This window comes from Xenopus tropicalis, chromosome 2, assembly GCF_000004195.4.
Source record: "Xenopus tropicalis strain Nigerian chromosome 2, UCB_Xtro_10.0, whole genome shotgun sequence".
NCBI lineage: Eukaryota > Metazoa > Chordata > Amphibia > Anura > Pipidae > Xenopus > Xenopus tropicalis.
Genome location: NC_030678.2, coordinates 168,239,641 through 168,256,374, shown reverse-complemented (window position 1 = coordinate 168,256,374; position 16,734 = coordinate 168,239,641). Strand labels below are relative to the sequence as shown.

The window sequence follows — 16,734 nt, the reverse complement described above, 5'->3', positions numbered from 1 at the left end:
ATCTATCTATCTATCTATCTATCATCTATCTGTCTATCTATCTATCTATCTATCTATCTATCATCTATCTATCTATCTATCATCTATCATCTATCTATCTTTATTTTGAAGAGGTTAGTCGCCCTCGGTAGCAGAGATCTATCATGGGCGACTAACTCACTCTGTGGGCCATCAACCTAAGGGTGAAGACACACAGAGCTACTAGTAGCAGCTACTTGTCGTGGCTTCTAAACTAGACAATGCTGATCATTAACTGATAATTGTCTCTACGTGTGGTGTAGCAGAGGCAATTCTCATTATTGTCTATTGCAGGAGATTTTCTGGCGTTTAGTAGCTGCTACTAAGTAGCTCCATGTGTCTTTGCCCTTAATCAAAAATGGTTGGTTTTCAGAATACTTTGAATTGGGGCATTTTCAGGCAGTCAGGCAGTAAGTCAGTCTAACGTGCCGCCCCTCATTTCACCCAGATAGGACCCAAAGGAGCAGGGTAGTATTTCTGCTCTACAGATAAAGTATGAATTAGATTCTATACTCTCTTAAGGGTCCTCTTTACCTTCAGTATTAGTCAGTAATGGTATGTAATCTGTATAGAATATATCCACCCTTTCCTTGTACAGTGCTGCGGCATATGTAGGAGCTTTATGCTACACTTATTGGAATATTGCGCAGAACTGGTGCCATTTAAGAGAAGGGAGAAATTAGTAAAGGGGGTATGTAATAAAAGGCACTAGCAACCAATCATCAGGCATAAAAAAAGCAAACATGTTATTGGTTGCTATGGGTAACAGCTCCTGCGCTGGTACTTAGTACTTTTTATTACATATGGGGGTAAGGGGCCGATTCATTAATGTTCATAAAAACTGGTGGTTTATAAAAAAAATTGTGGCTTATACTAATTACTTGAAAACTTGAAAAAATAGTGATTTATTAAGTGAAAAAACTATGGAAAAAAAAACCATCACCATCTAAAAGCTGTCAAGTTCATGTAGAAGTCTATAGTAGCCGCCCCAGGCAAATGGGTAACATCTTTCTACAATTTGAGCTTTTAGAGGATTTTGGGGCTTTTTTTGTTTGCAAGCACAAAAATTCTTTCGTAAATGACAAAATTTGAGGTTCTCATATTCTTTTCGTTCCACGTTTTTATCCGTCCGTTCCGTTTATATTTGGACCTTTTAATAAATGACCGGACACTAGTGGTTTTAGTGGAAAGGAGTTTTTTCGTGGTTTCAAAAACATCGAAAGCCACTAAAATCATAAAGCTGATAAATAGCAGGGATGCATCAAATCCAGGATTCGGGCTTTTTCAGCAGGATTTGGATTCGAAAATTTGGCTCGGTATTTGCCCGAATCTTTCACAAAGGATTTGGGGTTTGGCCGAATCCCAAAATAGTGCATTTGGTGCATCCCCAATAAATAGTGGTCAGTGCAAAATGCAGATGTCCTGAGTCCCCACTACAGGTCTCTGTGCTCTTAAAGAGACCTCCCTCCATTTCATTATATGTGCATGAATCTATACATGTGGGTCTCGCCGGGCCCCCTTACCATGCACAAGTCTGTTCTATTTCCTATCATATAAAACATACAAATTAAGCTGCTTAATACATTGCGGCTTATTTGTGGGACCCCAAAGAAGCCATCACTTTGGAGCTTAACATTGTCAATTAGTGAATAGCTCCAGGTGGCCCCCTTCAGCCTTGTCCCTCCATCCGTGCCATTGTGCCGCTCCACTTGTAGCGCTAATCTTCTTACTGATACTCAACACATGAAGAGCGGGGGCTCCCATCAAGCCAAGTATGGGGCCAGACTTACAAGAGCCGTCCATTGGCTTTATATCTGAATGGATCTGACATCTGGTGGTAACTGCGGTGCTGGATAGTGAATTAAAAGAGAGCGCTCGCTAGTCAAGGTGAAAAGAAGGTTACACAGCCCAATGGCTTTCAATGGGCACAAAGGGAGCTTAGCTGTATGGACAGAGTGCTCTGTTTGAGTGAAACATCCTTAAAATGTTGGTGGGAAGAGCTGATGAAAGGATCTAATTCTCATATACATAAAGGGTTGCATGGGGCTCTCACACCCCAATTTGTTTTGAGAGGCTATATAGAAGAATTACATCCGAACATGGAATCTAATGGAAGGGGCGCTCGTCCTATCTATTAAGGGGGGGGGGGGGTATGGTGCTAATGGCAACGTAGATTGTGGATCAGTGGCCCGGCTACGTATTACAAAGGGACAGCGAATAATATTGCTGCACTCGCTCTCTTTCCAAGGGGGGTAATGTCTCTTGAGGTTTGTTTTTCCCAATTGTAGTTTAGTTGCTTGCAGTTACGGCAGTCGCAGTATTAATTGAATATCTTCAAGAGAAACCAATAAAATAGAGCTGGATGATTGAAGAGCTTTAATGTTGCAGACAAAGCAAATGGTATTATTGGGGGTTTATAAAGGGGAAATCTCCCATACTTGGGTGCTTGGGGTCCAATGGGAGGGCTAGGAAGGGGCTAGAGAAGGTGGAGCACATAAAGGTCTTACGGAAATTAGTAGGGGGAGCAACCTGCAAACCAGGCCAAACAGGGTGGGCATAGAAGCAGGACCTTGAGAAAAAAGGCTTATAGGCCAAAATTCACCTCTCAACTGCCTTCTTGCCCAAGTGGCTACAGAAGGGCAGTTGGAAGATCCTCCCAGACCTTATTATTCAAGTGCTATCCTTCCTTTTTTAGGTTCTCTATCAGAACATGAGGGGTTATATACATAGCAGAACCCCAGTGTGCAAAGTGGGAATAAGGGGGTGCCATCTGCTACTTTATAGCACTTTGCACACTGCACTCTGCTCTTTACAAACTGCTATATTCCTCTGCACTCTATTCTGGGTGCAAAGTAGAAAATATATATATTTTTATATATATTGTGGGATTTGAAGTGACTTTATAGTTTTTGTGGTTATACAGTAGATAACTCCCTTTCGTACTCCTTTCTTCCTGTTTGGAAACCTTTCACTTTTCCTTTCCTTGCCTGGCTGCACTGGGGGGTTAAAGGCCGTCCTGCAGCTGCGGAATAGATAAGCGGAGTGTTCCTTATGATTCTACATCCTATCTCAATACTGACTCTGATCCAACCATAATTAGTGCTTAACCTCCCAATGAGAGCATTGCCTAAGGCACCACTTTACCATGGGTGGCAAAAAGTCAGTCTGTATGTTTTTCCCAGGTCTGTGTGGGCTTCCTCTGGGTCCCCCTCTCCCACTGCAAAAACATAGTTTATTGGCTCATGTGTGTGACTGTAATACGGACCTTAGATTGTAAGCTCCACTGGGGCAGGGACTGATGGGAATGGGATAGGGACCTTAGATTGTAAGCTCCACTGGGGCAGGGACTGATGGGAATGTGATAGGGACCTTAAATTGTAAGCTCACTGGGGCAGGGGCTGATGGGAATGTGATAGGGACCTTAGATTGTAAGCTCACTGGGGCAGGGACTGATGGGAATGTGATAGGGACCTTAGATTGTAAGCTCACTGGGGCAGGGACTGATGGGAATGTGATAGGGACCTTAGATTGTAAGCTCACTGGGGCAGGGGCTGATGGGAATGTGATAGGGACCTTAGATTGTAAGCTCACTGGGGCAGGGACTGATGGGAATGTGATAGGGACCTTAGATTGTAAGCTCACTGGACCAGGGACTGATGGGAACAGGGCTGGAACTAGGGGTAGGCAGAAGAGGCACCTGTCTAGGGAGCAACAGTGGGTGGGGGCCAGGCAGGTATCTCTTCTTTCACTTACCCCCTATTTCTGTGCCATTTGCCCCCACCGTAGTTTAGCTACACAGTATTTGTCAGTTACAAAGAGCCATTCAGATACCCTGTATTTGTGTATATACGTACATGTATGTGCCGATAGCTTGTATAGAGCCGTCACTCAGTTAAGAAGAAATAAGAATTATGCCTTATATTTTTTTTTTTTTAACAATGCTGTTTATTGAGAAAAAAGCAAATTCTGCCTTATCTTTGCACAATATTCTTTCCTTGGCATTTTTATTAACAGCTCAGTTTTGTTCCCTACAGGCCACAGAGGCGCTGTTTCGAATGAGCGTGACGAGGGGATATATAAAGCCAATAAGACACGGGGAGGTAAGCGTTATTATTATTATTATTATTATATATGGTCAGTGTTTGTATCTGCCTGTGGATTCCATGCACTTTTATATATCTAAGACTGCATTCGGCTTGGGAGATACCATTATATAATGTACATTTGTTTATTGCTGCTTATAAGGTTGTTTGCTGTTGTGGCCAAAATGGCCGGTCTATCAAACTGCTTGGCACTATCCAATACAATTCAGTACAAGCAGGCCGTCAGGGTGAGGGCCACATCAACATGGCAACGTGTTCCTCGCCCCAACTGGATTCATATACCCGTCCAATCAACATCTGGCTAATTTTGGGGCAGTTATGGTTGGGGAGGCCCCTCGGAGAGCCCCCATACACAAGCTGCCAACACAGACTGGGCAGCCTGTGCCCATTTTTTACACATTGCACCCTGCCCCGCAGGCAGTGTTGAACTGGTCCACCAGGATACCATGAAAACCCCCAGGGGGCCCTCTTGCTTCTAACTATTTCATAGTCATTCCCTATTTCTGTATGAGAACAAGAAAGCTTTGGAAGAACAGAATATAGAGGGAGGAGAGGAGGAATTAAAGTTTTGAAAGTGGGCCCATGATCCAAGGCTTTCTGGTGGGCCCAACATCGAGGAGAAGTATAAAAACCACATTATATAATAAATTAGCCCTCAAGATCTCATGTAGGCTCTGAGCAAGATGGTCATCTGGATGTCCCAGCCAATCAAAAGATAAAGGCAGCCATTCACGGGCAGATTTCAGCTGCCGATTTGAGTCCTTTAGACCGATTCGGCAGCTTATGTGCCTGTGTATTGGCACCCCCCCCCCAGGCCATTCTGATTGGCAGAAAGGTCAGTCAGCCATTAGAAAAGCTAAAGCATGGGCAAGTCCTTGGGCAACTCTAAAGTCTAGTGACAACCTAAATAAATTCTTCTTTTGGACCTCTGCGCTCAGACGCCTCGAGAACTCAAATCTAAGTTCTTTAAAAATAGAAAAATAAAGATCGTCTGGTAATTGCTATAAATATAGAGGTCAGATCCTTGTTTACGTATCTGCTGAGAGTGGAACTTCCCATGGTAACCCCAGTGTTGGCCGCTTTCCTTCCAGCCTGTAATACTGTCCTTTCGGCCTGTATAATAGGAGCCGCTGAGCAGTTATCCGGTGCAGAACATCGAGATCCGTGCTGGAGATATTATCCTATCTTACTGTTTGTACACGGATTACAATATTGCGGCTGAGGTTTTGGCAACGGAGGGTGCCAAGAGGCAGTTACATCAGCCAGGTTGGCAGGGCCTCAGGTACAGTTTTCTCTCCAGCCACAAAGGGAGGATTATGAAGAACATCATGACACCAACAGGGCAGTGTTTAACCCAATTACAGCACTTTCTTTTCTCTATTCCTCTCTATGTATGTCAGTCTCTTACGACCCCCATAGGGTGAGGCTAACACTCTGGTAAAGCCAGAGCTAAGGGGTTTTGGTGCATTTCCACTGGGGCCCTGCAGGGTGTATGGGACATACCCCGAAGTGAATGAGCATAGCTAATAGGGTCTCTTTCAAATGTTCCCATTTTTCCCATTTGCTCTAAACCCTCCACTACCTTTTTTACCTTTGTTGTAGGGCCAGGCCTTATCCCTAACCAACCTGATGAAATAAGGCCTTTATATATAGATCTAGTTCTTTGGAAACACTCTGCCTGCCTGGTATAAAATGAGCAAAATGATGGCAACCCCAGGTGCAGCAAGTACTGCAGTTAGGGGCCCCAGGGCAGAAGGGCCCCTAAAGACAGGGGGGAGTTTCTGGCTGTTGCAGTTGAGAGGATCATGGGCAGAGTATGGATATTTTCATTGGATATATAGCAATGCCTTGGTTAACCATGCCCAACCGTAACTATAAAATTGCGCCCCATTTTACTTGTGGGCAGTGCCCTTTGCCCAGGGGCCTAGATAGCTGGGGGCTAATAATAGAGCAATTGTTGCCCCTTATTGCATTATCCTGCAGGGGGGGGCTGTAAAACTGGAAGTTGAACCCTGCACCCCAACTCTGACTGCCGCTTTGTGTAATGAATTTATCCGCACCAGTGCCAAACAGCAGGGGGGCTGTTACTTTCCCCAAACCCCCCCCCCAGATCTGCAGCCAGGTATTATTATACGGCATCTATTTCTCAGCCAGCCGGGATTGTGAACTTTATGAATCAGGAAATTCAGGAAAACGTCAGGGAATTATTAATAATTTTAGCAGAAGAAACCTGAAGGATTAATAAGGGGGACAAAATGAGGGGGAATAAAAAGTAACGAGTCAGGGGGGTGTCATAAAAATCCCACTTTCTGCCTTATGGAATGCGCCGCCGGCTGCTGATGTCACGGCCTGGGGTGTCACTGGGCCCTGTGTGCGGGTGGGTTCTTTCCAGGGATGGCGAATGCTCAGAGTGGTAACGAGTATTTGTATTTAGGTTCATCATCAGAGTGAAATATACCCAGTATTGGTATTTGCTTTGAAATCTGATCATTCTGTTTGTTGCTATGGGTTTTTGGCTGTATTTGTAGTAGTCTCCACTCCTACTCACCCTCCAGCCAGACTCCACTCCTACTCACCCTCCAGCCAGACTCCACTCCTACTCACCCTCCAGCCTGTCTCCACTCCTACTCACCCTCCAGCCTGTCTCCACCCCTACTCACCTTCCAGCCAGTCTCCACTCCTACTCACCCTCCAGCCAGTCTCCACCCCTACTCACCTTCCAGCCAGTCTCCACTCCTACTCACCTTCCAACCTGTCTCCACTCCTACTCACCTTCCAGCCTGTCTCCACTCCTACTCACCTTCCAACCTGTCTCCACTCCTACTCACCTTCCAGCCTGTCTCCACTCCTACTCACCCTCCAGCCAGTCTCCACTCCTACTCACCCTCCAGCCAGACTCCACTCCTACTCACCCTCCAGCCAGACTCCAGTCCTACTCACCCTCCAGCCAGACTCCACTCCTACTCACCCTCCAGGCAGTCTCCACTCCTACTCACCCTTCAGCCTGTCTCCACTCCTACTCACCCTGCAGCCTGTCTCCACTCCTACTCACCTTCCAACCTGTCTCCACTCCTACTCACCCTCCAACCTGTCTCCACTCCTACTCACCCTCCAGCCAGTCTCCACTCCTACTCACCTTCCAGCCTGTCTCCACTCCTACTCACCTTCCAACCTGTCTCCACTCCTACTCACCTTCCAGCCTGACTCCGCTCCATTCCAGATCCCACTGAGCATGTGCAGTGCCACTGACACACAAAAGATGGCCTAACAAGATGGGAGCTGCAGGGGGCAACTCTGAAGGCTTGGATCATTACTGTTATAGGGCTCCTGGACATCTGGGCTGGTACAGCAAGTTTAGCAAATAAAACACAACATTTCTAGCCATATTGTTTTTAGTCATTAGTTGTCCTTTAATTATGATCATGTGAGCTGTAGTTCTATTGAAATAATCAGTCGGTACAGCAGTGGATGCAATGGCTTATTCAGCTCCCCATGTCCCCCGAGCAGATAATTATAAAAACATCTCGCCCTGAGTTGCTACAACAGAGTTTATTGTGAGACTTAGACACTGTTTTCTGCATTTCATCAACCCGGTGCTGTGGCTTAGTGTTTGGCATGCTGGGAACTCCTGACCCCCCTACAGACCCCTGGAGCCCCTCATTTTATGTTGGTCAGGTGTGGGACGCGGGGAGGGGGGGCGCCGGGACCTGTACATAATTGCTTGCAGAGCGTTTATATGGAAACACTCAGAGTGCAATGAGCACCCGTGGGGGATACGCAGTTTGGTGAGGAAATTCTCTAATTCCGCAGTTAATTCCGCCGGGCCTGAATCTCAGCTGGGGTGGGATTGGGGGGAGCCCCGGGCTCTGGGGAATAATGAGCAGATCTGCTTGGGGTTCTGTTTCCTAACTTCATGCTTAGAGCAGCTATTGGCTGATAATCACCTGCCCCACGGGGGTTAAACAAGTGCATGAACTTCACTTCCCAGCAGCCTCTGTCCGTAAATGTCTGGCTGAGGGTGCTGGGAGTTTTAGACAAAATATAGAGACTTGATTCCAGAAGTCATCTGCCCTTTAGTGATCCGTATTTGTGTACCCATTATCCAGAATGCTCGGGACCAAGGGTATGCTGGATAAGGGGTCTTTCTGTAATTTGGATCTCCATACCATAAGTCTACTAAAAAACCAATAAAACAATAATTAAACCCAATAGGATCGTTTTGCACTTGCAAATACAAGGTACTGTTTTATTATTACAGAGAAAAGGGAATCATTTTAACATTAAATAAACCCAATAGGGCTGTTCTGCCCCCAATAAGGGGTAATTATATCTTAGTTGGGATCAAGTACAGGTACTGTTTTATTATTACAGAGAAAAGGGAATCATTTAACCATTAAATAAACCCAATAGGGCTGTTCTGCCCCAATAAGGGGTAATTATATCTTAGTTGGGATCAAGTACAGGTACTGTTTTATTATTACAGAGAAAAGGGAATCATTTAACCATTAAATAAACCCAATAGGACTGTTCTGCCCCCAATAAGGGGTAATTATATCTTAGTTGGGATCAAGTACAGGTACTGTTTTATTATTACAGAGAAAAGGGAATCATTTAACCATGAAATAAACCCAATAGGGCTGTTCTGCCCCCAATAAGGGGTAATTATATCTTAGTTGGGATCAAGTACAGGTACTGTTTTATTACTACAGAGAAAAGGGAATCATTTAACCATTAAATAAACCCAATAGGGCTGTTCTGCCCCAATAAGGGGTAATTATATCTTAGTTGGGATCAAGTACAGGTACTGTTTTATTACTACAGAGAAAAGGGAATCATTTAACCATTAAATAAACCCAATAGGGCTGTTCTGCCCCCAATAAGGGGTAATTATATCTTAGTTGGGATCAAGTACAGGTACTGTTTTATTATTACAGAGAAAAGGGAATCATTTAACCATGAAATAAACCCAATAGGGCTGTTCTGCCCCCAATAAGGGGTAATTATATCTTAGTTGGGATCAAGTACAGGTTCTGTTTTATTATTACAGAGAAAAAGGAAATCAATTTTAAAAATCTAAATTATTCTGATTATTATGATTAAAATGGAGTCTGTGGGAGACAGGCTTTCCGTAATTCAGAGTTTTGTGGATAATGGGTTTCCGGTTAACAGATCCCATACCTGTACTATGCTGAGAAATTAGTACACTGGGATTGCTGGGAGTTGTACTCAAGCACCCAACTAAAGGCAACATGTTGGGCAACAAGGCTGTGTGTTATTATTAGGGTTGCCATCTTTGTAGTGGACCAGTACTGGCCCGGTGTAGCTTGACTGGGGATGTGCAGGGCAGAGCTTTGGGGACAGGTCTGTGATTTACTGACTGGGCCGGTGAGTTACTGGGTAACAGCCCTATTTATAGTCATCATCTTCCTCTACTAAACCTTCTGTCCCCAACTCACCCCCCTACTATTGCGGCTCTCTGGGGTATCTGAGAGAAACTACACCTGCAGGGGTACACGGGCCCCAAATCACTACCCTTCCTAGGGCTTTACCTAGCGTTTCTGTGCCTGATTAGCCACCGAGAGGATGAGATAAAAAAAAAAAAAGCTAAGCAGAGGCAGAGAAAATATACCTGCCGACCTGTATATGTGCATTAACAAATTATTAAAAAATTATTATAAAATAACACCAGGCTCTTAGCCGCCATGCAAGAAAGTGAGTGGGATTGTGTTAGTATGTGATGACAAACCCCCCCCCCCCCAAACTCAGCTCATTAAAGGGAAGGGCAGGGGGACCGACTTGATACATATAGTGTTGGAGTCCCCTTGTTGCTCCGTGTCTGTACGAGGAGCTGTGGGCCTATAATAAGATCACTGACAGATGTTTGGGAGCAGTTGCCCAGAATAAGGATGGCCGGCCGCTGCCCACACACTCCCTGCTAGAGCCCAGTTTTAGGGCTGATTACAGAGAGTTGGAACCACAGAAATTGTTTTATAGACACTGGCTGACTCTCCTGTGCTTTAATTGGTGTTTTGCTCATTTCCTATGTTTAGCTTCCCCTGTGCTCCTTATATGTATATATGGGGTAAAAACATGGCAGTTTGTATCTGAAATTGCACACTTCGCTTGTGTTTGAAAATGACGCCTCGTGCTTTTGCCTGTGCGGCTAGGCACATACTAAGAAGCAGCACATCTGTGTAAATGTTGGGCATCGTGCAGCTCGTGGGCGTATTCTAATCCAAACTCCATGTTATTCTGTGCTCTCAAAAAATGAAAATGGGTGCCTATAGGTATGGACTGGTTGTAGGTCGGTGTATAATAAAGTGTTTCCTTGCGCTTTATGAATAAGGGGACATTTACTACTACCATTTTTGCACCCAGGCCTGCACTTTGTCAATACCCCCTATAGGTGCATGGGTCCAAAACAGCAAGTCTCAATAGATTGAGGCCTTGGTCTGATATACACTGGGCTGGAAACTCCCATTAGACCCTATCAGATGCTAAATGTTATCCTGTATGACCGTAAGGGCCTGTCCGTGAGTCTGCCCCAGGCCGTCTGTCTGCCGGCTGTACTTGCCACATACAAGCCAACATTGGATCATTATTTGTTTTTGTTTCTAGGAGACATTGGCAAGCTCCCCATACAGCCCTTACATCTCTCCTGGCCAGTATAACAGGCTGGGCCTGCACAGCTTTAGAATAAAAATTATAGCGCTGTTTGACATTGTGCATTAAATAATTGGATAACATTAATGTCTGTGTTCCCTATGGAACATTCCCACTTTCCGCAGAGCGTGGCTCCCATTCATTACTGTCTTTTCCCCCATAAAAATGGGGTTGTTTGGCTCCTGCCGCTTTCCCCGCCATTTAACAATTTAATATCCCGTATGAAACACGTTCTTATATTATGTGTGTGCTGCCTGCCCGACAGACGCTCCCAGAATGCACCTCTTCCCCTGCCCATACAGACTGTACTCACTCTATATACACACGCCCCTCTCTCACTCTCCCCACTGTCATTTAGCAACTGTGTAACATATTAAAAAATGGTATAATTTGTAAAAATGCTTTTATATCCCTAAACTATTAGGGAGGGGGGGACTATGGCCAAATGTTGTTTAATTGAATCATCCGTACCTGTTATAAATGTATTGCCAAAGGCATAGAGACGGGGCAGGCAGTATATGATTGACAGCTCAGATTTTTCAATTACAAGTACTTTCATTTTCCATTCAGCACTTCCTAGATATCACCCTAGATATTGGGGTAAAACAAAGCTTCCTTTATAACAGTGTACACAAAATGGCGGCTGCCTGCTTGCTGTGAAAAATATTCAATATTTTATATAGTGTTTATTTGGCACTAACATGATACAAAAGGATTTGGAATTATTCTTTAGGGCGACAGGTCCCCTTTAAAGAAAAACTATACCCCCAAACAATGTAGGTCTCTATAATAATATATTGCATAAACAGCTCATATGTAAAACCCTGCTTCATCTAAATAAACCATTTTCATATAAATATACTTTTTTAGTAGTATGTGCCATTGGGTAATCCTAAATAGCAAACTGCCATTTTATGTACTAAGGGCCGCCCCCTGGGATCATAGGATTCACAGTGCACACAAACAAGCCAAGGCACACATACATGCTAGGCCCCATCAGCCAATGGATGGGCAGAGTTCTGCCTTTTGCTCCCACACTACTTCCTGTTACAGTTAGAGCTGCATCACTTCCTGTCAGCTGATCTCTGAGGGAGCACACAGCCCATCACAAAATGGCGGCTCAAGGGAAAGGATATAAAAGGACACTATTTACCGATATATATATTCCAGTTTGGGGAGATTCTTTAATAGGCCACTTAATATAATATAAACTGTCTGTTGGTTACGTATTCATTCCGGGGGGATAGTTTTCCTAAAGGGGTGGTTCACCTTTGTTAACTCTTAGTAAGTTATAGACGGGCCAGTTCCTCCAGGGGTTACCCGCGGCGCTGTGTGAATTTGTGGCTGAGGATGTGGCTTCTCCTGCCGCATTAACGCTACTCTATCAGCCCTTAGTATGGGTGTGTGCTGAAACGCTCAGTTCTACCTGTCACACTGAATCCACCTCACGCTCTTTTTGATTACTTTGGCAGAAAGTCTCGGGGCTTACCTGTCACTCTGTATCTGCTAGGAACTCTCACACTGAGTTACTCACACGGAAGGTATTTGCTCTGTCACTCGGGATCTTCATTACCCTCCCGCTCAGTTACCCTCGCCTGCCGCGCTGCACCGATACCTCCCTGCTCCAATCTGGCCCCACAAATAGACACATTCTTTTGGGCCACTTTGGTCTTCTTAGGGCTCTGGCACACGGGGAGATAAGTCGCCCGCGACAAATCTCCCTGTTTGCGGGCGACTAATCTCCCCGAGTTGCCTCCCCTGCCATCCCACCGGCGACAATGTAAGTCGCCGGTGGGATGGCACACGCGGCGGCGCGATTTTGCGCAAATCACAGAAAAAGCCTTGTGTTTCTTTTTCGGCGATTTCGGGAAATCACGCCGCTGCGTGTGCCATCGCCGGTGGGATGGCGGGTCATGGCAACTCGGGCAGATTAGTTGCCTGCGAACAGGGAGTTTTGTCGCAGGCGACTCATTTCCCCGTGTGCCAGAGCCCTTAAGCAAAACTTTGTCGACAAAAGCAACAGTCAGACATGGCTGATCATTTTGATTGGACTCAGCATGTAGTGCGAGGCTGACCGGCAAAGCATTCAGATTTGGGACATTTGGCTAAAGATGGCCATACATCAGGGGTGGGCAAACTACGGCCCGCGGGCCACATCCGGCCCTCAGCCCTTTCAATCCGGCCCGCCGTCTCCGGCCCCCTTAAAAGAATGACAGGCCCTGATTGGTTGCGCCCCGTGCGTGCGCACAGCGTCAGCACTCACGGGGCGCAACCATATAAAAGAATGCACTGGGGAGCCGGGGAACAGAAGGACGGGACGGAGGAAGCAGCGGGTCGCTGGGGGGGGAGCTGAGAGGCCCCATAATTTTTGATGGCAGTTCCGGGCGTAACGTTGTCCTGGCCCGGTCCGGCCCGTCTGTTAGTTAATGTGGTCCCTGAGCCAAAAAGTTTGCCCACCCCTGCCATACATATTATGATCTGAGGGCTAATTCACTAAGGTGTGTTAAAACGAGTGCTATTTATAGCATGCGTTAAAAATGTTATCGTGTCTTATTTTTTGCGTCTTAACGCACGATTCACTAAAAGGATATTTGCGTTAATTTAGACGCAATGCTGTTTGAGTTATTTAAGTCGCAAAGACTATTTTTGTGCGGCATTTGACGCAACGCGCGATAATTAACGCACGTGCACTACTTTTCGCACGCACGCCATATTAGCCATACACACCATTACGTTTCTAAAACTACTTTTCTGAAAATGCCCATTTCCTTGCAAACTGGCGGCTGCATCACTCTGGGGCCAACACAGACTGAATAAATCACACTACAAAGTCCATATTGTGTTGCCAAAAGCTCATTAACTGTACTTTTCTATAATTACCGCCTGCCCCAAGTAGGGGTTAATTTTCGCACAGACTAATGCGATATTTAGTATTATTTCTGTGCGAGAATTAACACAATGCAGTAAAATTAACGCATGCGGTTGCGCGCTATTTAACGCACGCGATATGCGACTTAACGCATGCGATAATACTTTAGCGAATCGCGCGTTTTTTTCATGTCAATTTTAACTCAAAAAATCATGCAATAACGCTTATCGCACTTTAGTGTATCAACCCTCGTTTGGTGAGCGAATCTTTCTCCTGATATCCGCCTTGGCTAATTCCATCATTTGGCTCTACAATAACAGTTATAGGAGCCGTCGGAGTGAGCATCAATGAGCCAATGCAGTCCCCGATCTGACAGGAACAATCAAACCTGCCAGATGAACATATACTTGATTTTTCTCCAGATATTGGTCGGGTAGGCCCATTGGGGGTTCCCATACACAGGCAGATAAGCTGCCGAATTGGTCTGAAGGATTTGTGAATGGCCACCTTAAGTTAACTCAAATTCTCTTGAATCCCTTAAGGCGGCCCACGGGCATATTTCAACTGACAATTCAAGTCCTTCAAACCAATTTGGTAGCATATCTATCCTTGTATAGGGACCCCCGTGCGGCCTCCTCTACCAATATTTGGGTCAAAATTGTCCAGGTTTCAATTGGGCAAGCTTGATTTTCCCATTGGATCGGGGACCGCATTGGCTCATTGATAAGGTCCTATCTCCTATCGGCTCCTATACCCATTGTAATTTGATCGTTTGGCCCTAGGGCCAAATAATCAGATTAACCCAATATGGCCCACTTCAGGTGGTCATATTGCTTGTTTGGCAACCTCCCCAAATGAGCGGATCTTAACATGCCACCTTTAGTCTCTATGATGGGAATTTTTAACCTAAGGGTCACAACCCAGAAATGTTTCCTCATGTTATTTAAGGTGGTTCACGTTGATCCCCATGAATACAGTGTAGTAGCCTCCTACAATAAAAAATAACTGTACAGTCGAAAGTAAAGGTGGCCATACACCTGAAAGATCTGCTTATTTGGCCTAAGGGCCAAATGATTGAATCACATTGTAGGGATGAAGGCCGTTGGGACAAGGGCCGCCTATGTGCTTCTTGATTTGTAAACCTGCCTCATTGACATCTGCCCAATTTTCAGCAGACGTTGGTCAGGTAGGCCCCATACCCAGCACAATAAGGTGCCGCCTCTGTCTGTCGGCAGCTTTTATCTGCCTGTGTATGGCCATCTTAGCACTATACATATGTTAGTAAGGCACTTTACTAAGGGGGCAGAGGGCTGTGCACTAATGTAACTGTCTCCTGCTTTGTGCCTTGAGATTAGCGGCCCAGTTGGGTTGTTTTGTTTTTACTGAAATTAATTAGTGTTTGCTTAAAGTTTCTAAGGAGCCTAGAGAATTAATCACAATAATCTCTCATGGAATGGCAAAAATGTTACAGATCTGTGTGCCCTTCAGGACAAGCGATATCTTTTGTTCTGGGCCATGCACAAAAAACTCTAAATATGTGTAACTTGTTCTGTCTCTTGTCCTTAGGGGTCTCTTTGTTGCTAGTGAGAGCCCCTGTATGTGCACAAGTGCCTATTAGTTACAAACATATGGCAGTGTTGCCAGGGTACCAGCTGAACTGGCAGATTTAACTGGCACATTGCTGGCACAGTGCTACTATACCGTATATAGGAAATCATTGTATTCCCAGAATTGTTGCTTAGAGGGATTCAGGCTTTCTCTGAGGTAGCCCTACATGCCCAATTCTTCTACCCATGGATCCTTGTGTAAGGAACGATTTCTCTTTCCCATCCCCTATCATTTTATAAAGGAGTTGAATTGTTTCTTGCACTTTAATGCACTATAGTTGCTTGAGCAAAAGGAGACACGATATTTGATTCTAGTCAAAAGATCTCCCAGTGATATTCTGAAACAATTTGCAATTGGTATTCATTTTTTATGGTTTTTGAATTGTTTGGCTTCTAGTTTGGCATGTCAGCAGCTGTTTGGTCGCTAGGGATCAGTTTAACATAGCAACCAGGCACTAGATTGAATAAGGGAGTGGAAAATGAAAAGGGATAGTCTGATTATAACAATAAGTAATAACAAGTTTCAATGACAATAACATTGTGGCCTCACAGAGCAATAGGTTTTTGGGTGAAAATATTAAAAAAGCTGGAAAGAGTTAGAAGAAAAGGCAAATAATTAAAAATCTATTATAGATAAAAAATAAAGACCAATGGAAAAGTTGCTAAGAATGGGACATTCTTTAACACTAAAAGTTAACTTAAAGTTAGTATGTTATAGAATTGGCGATTCTTAGCAACTTTTTAATTGGTCTTCATTTCTTATTTCCTATACTTTTTGAATTATTAACTCTTTCCAGTTTTCAAAAGGGGTCACTGACCCCGGCAGCCAAAAACTATTGCTCTGTGAGGCTACAATTTTATTGCTATTGTTACTTTTTATTACTTATCTTTCTATTCAGCCCCTCTACTATTCATATATCAGTCTCTCATTCAAACCACTGCCTGGTTCCTAGGGTAATTTGCACCTTAGCAACAGCTAAATAGTGAAATTCCACTCTGAAGGACTGCTGAACAAAAAGCTAAATCATTTAAAAACCACAGGAAATAAAAAGAGAAGACCAATTGCAGATTATCTTAGAATATCAAGCTCCATGTCACACTAAAAGTTAATTTTACGGTGAACAACCCCTTTAATTTGATATGTAGCCCTATACCCATATATGAAATGCATTGGGCACTTCAGGGGTCATTTACTGCGACCCTGGATGTAAGTTTAAGGTTAGGGTTGCTGCCTTTTTAAAGTTTACTTACTGGCCAATGTAGGGGAGTGGGGACAAAGGGGGTGGTATGTGAGGAGGAGGGGCCTTCGTACAAGGTGTGCACAGTGCACACACATGGGGGCGGGGTTACTGGGTCCGCTAGAGGGAGGGGCTGGGGGGGGAAAGGGCCTTGAACTAGGGATAGGTGAAAGAAGTCACCCCCACCATTGTGATACCTCTTCTGCCTAGCCCTAGTTCTGGCCCTGCTGTCTATG

The 16,734-nt window shown here is 44.7% G+C and overlaps 1 protein-coding gene across 1 annotated transcript in view; it reads left to right on the top strand.

The window, feature by feature from the left end:
* Nucleotides 1-16,734, top strand: part of tmem135 (transmembrane protein 135) — a 219,725-nt gene that overhangs the window by 125,949 nt on the left and 77,042 nt on the right. The window contains exon 5 of the mRNA XM_002936544.5: nt 4,053-4,118. Within this exon, the coding sequence (XP_002936590.2) occupies nt 4,053-4,118 (66 nt within the window). The remainder of the gene's footprint in view (nt 1-4,052; nt 4,119-16,734) is intronic.